This window comes from Polistes canadensis, unplaced genomic scaffold (genome assembly GCF_001313835.1).
Source record: "Polistes canadensis isolate GaletaPanama2010 unplaced genomic scaffold, ASM131383v1 scaffold_3, whole genome shotgun sequence".
Taxonomy (NCBI): domain Eukaryota; kingdom Metazoa; phylum Arthropoda; class Insecta; order Hymenoptera; family Vespidae; genus Polistes; species Polistes canadensis.
The window spans coordinates 941,454-951,018 of record NW_014569550.1 but is presented as its reverse complement, the minus strand read 5'-3'; the positions used below and the strand labels follow the sequence as shown (position 1 = coordinate 951,018).

General features: G+C 28.0%; 1 protein-coding gene across 2 annotated transcripts in view; it reads left to right on the top strand.

Annotated features, from left to right (window-relative positions):
- The window catches only part of LOC106786778 (cell wall protein DAN4), an 87,266-nt gene that overhangs the window by 50,947 nt on the left and 26,754 nt on the right, over window positions 1-9,565 (top strand). For both annotated transcript variants that reach the window (XM_014748551.1, XM_014748543.1), the window contains exon 2: window positions 5,810-5,896. In XM_014748551.1, coding sequence (XP_014604037.1) covers window positions 5,854-5,896 — 43 coding nt within the window. In that variant the 5' untranslated portion in view covers window positions 5,810-5,853. The remainder of the gene's footprint in view (window positions 1-5,809; window positions 5,897-9,565) is intronic.

Below are 9,565 nucleotides of genomic sequence, written 5' to 3'. Positions count from 1 at the left end.
TATTATTATTAACATTATTATTATATATTATATATTATTTTATAATCTTCCGCAATCCTATGCATTTATGTTGATTCTACGAAATATATATATAGAAAATTTTACAAATGTAGAAACGAAATAACTTTTTTGCGACGATGCCAAGAGACAAGGATAGAAAATAAAGGGAAATAAAATAGGGTGGGGGGGGGAAGGGGTGGAAAGAGACAAAGGTTCGGACTTTGCTGAATACGAAATGTCACCTTGTTGAGATTTACGGGTTCAAATATACGCCATAATTTCTTAGTTCCTTGAGAAAAGTCAGCGGGTAATATGTTCCTTTTTCAGGGATGGTGGTGGGTACGAGAAGGATGGACAAGAGGATAGGAAGAAAAGAGGAATAGGGAGTTAGGGGGGGGTGGGGAGTGGGGTGCTTTGGAAGTTACAACCCTCGGTAACGTAAATAGAGAGATATAGGATCCTTTTTCGTCTTGCTACATTTTCGAAAGATTTAGAAGAAGTAACATGACCTAAAACTACTTTGGGTTTTCGACTATACGCGAGACAAACTTCGTAAGAAAATGTCGAAATTTCTACATGTATATATCTACTGAGATTTATTTTGAGAATCTCTGTGTATTATTCAGACAACTAATGTCATTTAATCCAGTATGAATTGTGATATGATTAATGATAACCGTGACGGTAGATTCTCTAACTATATATAATAGTGCTAGGAAATCTCTAGCTTGGGTATTATCTATCTATATATGTACTATGCGTCTGTCACTTATGCAAGCACGAAATTCTGTATAGAAGAGAAGTCTTATTCAATTATATTAAAGTACCTACTACCACCACCGTTTCCTCATTACTGAAACATGTTATAGATATATAGTTTATTTTTTTTTGTTTTTATAAAATGAGAATGATATGTTATCATTTTAATAATTAATACGAGAGTAAAATATAAAACATAGTATTTTGTTATAATTTAATTATAAAGTATTTAAATATTATAACAATATAATTATAAAAGAAAAAAAGAAAACAAAAAAGGTTGACAAGTTTTAGAAGAAAATGTAAAAAACGTTGATCTCCATTTTGTATGCAAGTTAGTAGTTTCTTTTTTCTTAAAGGGTATATATTATTTATATTATTATTATTATTACATACTTCTCTACTTTGACTTGTACGGACTCACGCCGTGTGTGTAAAGATTTACACTAGGGGCACGATTACACTTTGAAAAGCAGTCTCCTGGTGTTGCAGAAAAGTAATTTACGAGTTTCGTTGTATGTATGTATGTGTATGTTTATGTGTGTACGCTTCCCCTTTCTTCTAACAAGAACGTATATGTGTGTCAGCGTGCTACGTGATAGCATGCGTTTTAATGTTACGAAGGGGTGTGTACGCACGTGTACATGTATGTATATGTGTTCTCTGTAACTCATGCTTCTAACGTAAAATAATAAGCGTGAATCATGTTCGTTTCTCTTCAATGCATTACTTTTGTTGCTGTGATTTAAAATATCTACTGTTTCAACAATGAAACTATAAGATACATTGGCATATTTATTATCATAGTTCACATTGATTTATGCATTTTTGTTGTATTTTAATTTATTTTTATTATTCTACAATTTATGCAAGTACAATTATTGACAAAAAAAAATATGTATGTTGAGTAAATATTTGCACTATTATTCTTTATTTATTTGTATAATAAACAAATATAATATCTTAAATAAAATAAAAGTGAAATATATATTCGTAAATATAAAATAATGGAAAGAGAGAAAGAAAGAAAGAGATGAATAAATGTGGAACAGGAAAAGAGCAAAAAAAAAAGAACAACTATAAATTATGACTATTTTTTAATATTGTTTTTATTTTAACTTTTATATACATCCTTTTTTCCAACACAATATATCAAATGACTTTTAGTTTATTTTTTTTTTTTTTTCAATGCTTTTGAATTGACATACCCCTTGTGTAGAACCGAAAGAATAAAAATAGATGACGATTGATTATGGTCCATTCATAGGGTTTTTTTTTGATAATACCTCAATCAAAACGAGAAAAATTTTGAATGCAGTTTTTCTCTCTCAGTTTTGCAAAACTTTAGAAATGTCTTGTATTTTTCACGCTTTTCAGTTTCCTCGCAAACGCGCGTATTTTTGAACAATATAGGAAGAGTTTATATTTCAGTCGGGGCCGGTGTAGAGATTTATATATATATATCTTTTTTATCTTCTCTTCTTTTTTTTTATTCTTTTTTCCATTCATTTGTTGATCGCATAGATTTTTTCTGCTCTTTCTCAACCGTATATTCTCAAATTTGTAAAAACTCGTCCAGTTCGATATATAGACCGTTTATTTTGATAGTGGTGTTAGTCCATTTTCTGTTTAAGGTTTGCATATTGGTTAATTGAAAAATATTCATTAATTATATCAAGTGTTCAATAATGTTTATATTAATTTATCGATATGTTATTTGATTATATACATTACTTTTAGGATAATTTAACTCAAATAATGTATATTTATAGGGACTGCAAATGGACTTATATTATTTTCAAAATAAACGGTTCATATATACAACTTGTTTTTGTGCGGTCCTTTTTTTTATGCGATTTTATTTTTGTTCGATTTGTTTTGTGCGATTTTTTGTATGCGGTATATGAATTCCAAAGGTGTTTTTACAATATGATTCAACGATTGTTTCGTATCAGAAGTTGAAAAATACATGGTCAGAGTTGGGTCTTCCTTTTAAAATGTTGCTAATTGTTGATAATGCACCTGGCCATCCTTGTTTAGAACATCCTAATGTACAAATAGTGTTTTTACCAATAAAAATCTTTTTTCGCCATAGAATAAATGGACACACGGAAAATAATCGAGCGTTTTAAGCGAGATTTTTAAACGAAGAACAAATTTGCCCACGATTCGTCGATATTTTCTTTCATGTTTTATACTTTTTTTCTGTCTTTTTATTTTTCTTTTCTTTCTTTTTTTTTTTTTTTTTTTAATTCTTTATCGAGATATCTTTTATGAGAGAAGAGGAAAAACAAAAAAATTAGATTCAAGTGGAGCTTTTAGCGAGAGATCTGGGCATACGTATAATATACTTACCATTTTCCCGTTTACTTGCTTTAATAAATAACATTTTTTTAGTAGTTAACGATAAAGTGAAAGCCCCATCACAATGTTGGAGAAATAATACATAAAAAATTATTCATAAAAAGCGCTTGTGCCGAGTGAAGTACATCGAGGTCCGTTTCTTTGATGCCATACACACAGCAACGGATACACACACACACACACACACACGACGACAGTGACAAGGTTCTTCATGTGCGTTATCTCACGCTTTTACTTCGATTGACTTGTTGCATACAACGGGAAGATGAAAAACATTGTTCTTGACTTTCACAATCATTGTAAGGAAATTTTTATGAGTTCATTGACAATAATTAATCCACTAGGATCTTATCATCATTGTCATTGTCTTCACCTTCGTATTCAAATATTATTAGCTAATTAAAAAATAAGTAATTATGTCGTGCCACTTTGATTTATTCATAATTAATTTCATATAATAATAATTATTCGGATTATTAATATCCATACGAAAATACGCATCATTTTTATATTAATTACAAGCTTAATTATGAATCAAAAGTGTTATAAAAAATGATCATTGTGATTTGTAAAATAATCTACAAATTTTTTGGCCCCCATCTAAATACTTATACGCATCATTTTTATTTCCAATTAATTATTTAGATTTCCAAGTTATTCATAAAAAAAAAATCATTATCGCGAATGTTTATAATGTATTGATATAAATCTCATCGAAAAAAAGTAATCCTCTTGATGTTTATATATATATAAAAAAAAAAAAAAAGAAAAAAAAAAAAATGATATACATACGAGCAAGAGGAGGAACGGAAAAAGGAAAATATTCAAAGATCACGGGGAAAATCAGTTTGCCGTAGCAGTAAGCTTATTTCGAAGCACATCGAATAGTAATTTAAATGTCATAAATATTCGAGTAAAGGATGGTAAAACGATTTTGTGAAAGTAGGTAGAGAATTGGATTTTTGAAGTTTTCCTGCCCTACCTTTAAATTTACTAACTTTTCAACATTTTCGAACGCTTTTAGAGTCAATATTAAATTACACAAGTTTCACTTGGTCATTAGTTATTTATATTTATATAATCAGTTTATCTTTGTCAAAAGCTAGACAACTTTTCGTTATTCCTATATATATATATACATAAATAAATGAACGAATAAATTCAAAATGATGGAGACTGAATTTTATATAACAAGGTTAACACTTTGCATCTCGCGGTAATAATTTAAGGTAAAAAGCTTTCTTTTCTTTTTTTTTTATGACGACAGAAATATATATATATATTCTCCCCCTTTTGTTCGTTTCTTTTCCTTTTCTTCTTTTTTTTTCTTTAATAAATAGATAAATAAATAAACTAATTCAAAATCGGGATTAAATTTTGTAAAATAAGAGATACTCTTTAGATCTCACGGTGAAAATTTAAGATAAAAGGGTTTTTTACGTTGACAGAAATAAAATTCTTCTTCCCTTTTGTTGTTGTTTCTTTATTCCTCTTTTCTTTCTTTCTTTCTTTCTATCTATCTGTACACTCGTGTACGTGTGTGTGTGTGTATTTTCTCAATTTTTCTCTCTTTCTCTCTAACCTTGTCACAAGTCTTTTAACTCGTTCTTTCCTTTTGATGTACATTTACACGTTTTACTGTACTTTATTCTCTTTTCTTCAGTAAAATCGATTTCTTCTGTCCCTTGTATATACATATATATATGTAAGCACGTAAATGATTTTAAAACGATTGCTTTTTTCTTTGTGAAACGTATGTTATCTTCCATTATTTTTATTCGAAATAATCCATTGCCGTTAATTTAAATTATAATGTAATTATTTAAAATGAATTTTATTTTATTTCACAAATATAGAACAAGTATGTTATAGTTAAATTTTGAATAAATTTGCAAGTCTAACAACGTAAACTAATCAAACAAATACTAAAGTATAGTTAATATTATAGTAAGATTATATTCGAACTTTGCACAATTGGCAATTCCGAAACTTCATTTCAATTATGAAAGTTCCCATATATATATATATATATATAAAAAAATCATTTATCGTTATTCTAACTGTATTATTATTTTTTTTCTCTCTCTCTCTATAATACGAAAAAGTTTATCGCGAAATTCGTGATCGTTGGGGGATACAACAAATAGTTGTATCGAATTGTACACAACTTTTCAAAACAGTTTATTTTTCCTATTTCGATATATATTCTTTGCCAATCGATAGAAAACCACGAAACAATTTTTACGAGGAGATCTTGTATAAAGTCGCGTAAAAGACCACGGTAGAGGGATTGAAGGGGAGGGGAGGGGGAAAAAGTAATAAGGAAATAAAAAAAAAAGAAAATAAAACAAAAAATAGTAAATAACAAGATATACAAATAGCATGTTGATCGAATAATATCTAATGCGAAAAAGATTCGTGAGAATGTATGTACGTGTAATGTGTGTATTTATATACTACATAATGTACACGTATATATATGTATGTATTTATGTTACGTAGGGAAGACTCGCATCCAATCGCAATCTTTTTATGCAAATTGCTGACAAACGGTTGAATCCGTAATTGCGAAGGGAGATCCATGAGATAGTAGTTCTTATCGATTCTCTTTTATACATTACATCGATCTAACTTGTAACAAATGTCAGCTTTTAAATCTCTTGATTTTTTAACATTTTTGTTGCAGAACGTAAATCGTATAAAACACGCACACGGATATATACGGCACGTATGCAAAAAACGATGAACGCTACGGTGACCATTATTCTCATTTGTAAGTACAAAATAATTATTATTAATATATATATATATATATTGTGTATAATATTGAAGAAAAGAATTTGAGGACGTAAAAGAAAAAAAAAAAGTCGAAAAAAAAGTGACGATCGATTGTTATTAATATAAATATATATTTTCTTAATTCGATAACAGAAATGATTTTGTTATTTTGAAATAATTTTTCTTTGAGATATACTTTGATATGTTTTTTGACAAAAAAAAAGAAAATGATTAAGTTTAATTAAATTTATTGTGGTGATAAATTGGTTACATAAATTTTAACGTAACTTGAGGCTATCTTTCGTGAATGTCGAAAAGAAAGAAATTTTCGGTTTTTTTTTTCTTTTTTGAGTACTCCAGTCGAGTTCAATAACCGTCAGAATCGATCCTCTTAGGTAATATATTACAGCATCCATAATTCATTTGAAATTTAAGCGATCGTATCATGTTACGTGTATGGTTTACAAAAAGAATATTATCGGCATCCTGTTGTAATAGTTATCAATATCATCATCATCATTTTGATTATTATCGATTTCGTGAAAGTCGATCAACAATTCCGAAAGTTCAACTTACGTCAATCGAATTGAATATTTTTGTTCTTTTTTTCCTTTTTTTATTTCAACATTTAAACGTAAACTTTTCATTAAGCATTTTCAACGAACATGATTCACGATTCTCAAAGAGAAAATAATTATAGTTCGCGTTCATACAGTAGCACATGTATATTTACTTGCGATATCATGTTTGCGAAGCACGAACTATGATCTTTTTCTAAGAAACAATCGTTACTAGATAGTAACGATCGTGTCTTACGTGCGTCGATTATTATTCCGTTCGTTGGAAAGATTTGCAACACGATTTCGAACAATAATAACCCGAATTCGTAATTTATTAACAACAGATGTTGATACAGGATAGAAGGGGAAGAGATCATTGTATCATTTCTCGACCGGCTTATTTTCTATGTCAAGGCTACGCTATTTACTATTATCGTTTAATCATTCTCTATCGTGCCATTTCTATTTTTTTTTTTTTTTTACATTAATATTTTACTACAGTACTTTTCTTTATTTATCTTTACAATCGATACAAAACACGTGATCCTAATTGTTCTCACTCTTTCTCTTTTTGATGAATTAAATATTTTAATATCCTAATTTATTATTATTTTATATTAATATTTTATTATCGTTATATAATATTGAAATTTTTATTATATAATTAAAATTAAAATAATTCAGTATGAAATAATTATTATAATTAAATTCGAGGATTCTATGGTAAACGAATAAAAAGTAATTGTTATAAATAATAGAACAATTGTTGGTCAGGATTTCTCGGTATGATTTCAAGGACAATTTTGTTTTCGCAACATTCGAGGAAGTTCCGTTATTCTCTTCGCAAAATTAGGATGCACTTCGAGCGTAACGATCTTTCAAATGCGATAAAGAACAAAACGATCCCGAACGATGACCTCGGACCTGGGTTAAAACCAATGAAGAAACAATTCGATGGTTGTTGCCCCCCTTTTCGAAGACCTTTCCTTCTTCGATTATGTAATCGTTTTGTTCTTAACAACAACAACAACAACAACAACAAAATATCTACTAAAACGAATGCAAATTATTTTCTCAAAAATTAACAATTCGAATCAAAAATATCTTCCTAGTCGAATAATTATTTTTATTTTTCTATTATTTTTATTCCTGTTCTTTGGAAAATCATCCATCTTGAATGAGAGGTACTCGTCTCGTTGCTTAAAAAAAAAAATTAATAATTAAGAAAACGCGTTAATAACAATATATATATTTTTTTCTATTTTTATTCTCTCTCAAAAAGAGAGAAGAAAAAAAGAAAAAAAAAGAGAAAAATATTAGAAACAAAAGAAAGTATATGGAATTCGATAGACCGTTTCTCGTACTTTTTGGAAGATAAGTTTCCGTGGACGGTGAGAAATTTTCTCGAGTGAACTTTTGCGCTACGAACTCATCAAATTCCATAGCGCCTTCAGGGACGAGGGAGGGAGGAGAGAAGGGGGGGGGGKGGCGTACGAAGTTTTCCATTCTGTTTCAAGGAAGAAAATAAGGTGGTGGTAGAACGGAAGGGTGGTAGGACGGAAGGTAAGCCTTCGAGACAATTTATTCCATGCTCTTTCCACTTTTCTGATCGATAAAACGGAAAATGGCCCTGGCAACGCAAAATATTAGTTCGATATATTGGTTGAAAGGTTACAACTTTATTTTATCCTATTTTAACTTTTACCTCGCCAACGGCTAGTATCCTCGATGTTTATACAGACAACTAGATTTAAATATATGAAAACATCATTTCATTATGATTCATAGATCAATCGGTGTATAATCAAATTAATTTGTATAGAAATTTTGCAATTTTTTTAAATAATTCTATTCTTATAGTATAAATTATAAAGAAATATAATAAATAATTAATTAGTGAAATAAATAAATTCTTATATATATATTAATCCACAATTTAATAATCCAGTATAGAAAATAACGTTTTAACAATTTTTCTTGTTAATGTACTCAATTTGAATATAAAAATAAATTAAATAATAATTAAATGATAATATAGTATTATTTTATTTTTTTTTTGTTTTTAATTTTTGTTATACCCTTACTAATTGTTGGGGAATATTTTTCAAGGAAGTATAAAGATACTTAGATTAGAAAATATAATAAATTCGATACGATTGGGATCTCTAATTCGAGGACATCGTTTATACTATAAAACTCATCTTGACGAAGGTGCTACCTTCGAACGGTAATCCTTGACTTTTACTCATACTACTCTTACTAAAGGATGTCACGACGCTCCCACGCGATTCCTCTCGATTGCACATCTCAAGTATACCTACTCGATATTATGGTACCATACATTTGTCATCGATCGAATTAATATCCATGAGGAAATACTATTATTTTTTGTTTCATTCCATATTTTTTCAATTTAATTCAAATTTGCATCTACCATTATAATTATTATTACATTACTTTAAATTGAATAAAATTCTACTCAATTGATTACTAAATTATATAATTCAATTAATTAATCACTAATATTAATATGAAAATAATTTGGACAATAATTTATATACAATTTGATTTTAAATCGAAATTAAGTGAAATAAAATCATTTGTATACATATTAATATAATGTATACGTTTATTTATATTTTATAATGATTTTAAATTTATAGATCAGTAAATGAAATTGTTACAGTTTAATACGCATACACTTTAATAATATATAAAATATAATTAACACATGATAGATAGAAGAGTTTCCATTCCATTTGTATTTTCTTTCTTTTTTTTTTTTTTTTTTGAACCAATCGAAATATCTTTACACACATTTATATCGAAATCGAAAGCAATCGAGGTATCACGATATTATATCATGTTCTTCATCGTAACGTAAAACCAATAGGAATTAAAGTATCAAGAGACTTCGATCGATCATTTATGCACACGTGTAAAAGTGAAAGGATGTAAGATTGCAAATAAAATTCATTCATATTGATATTTATTTATTTATTTCTAATTGAAAATTTATTAATTAACACATTATATTATATAAAAATAATATTAGTTTATAGATAATATATATTTAGTTTATAAAATAAATTTAAAAAAATAAA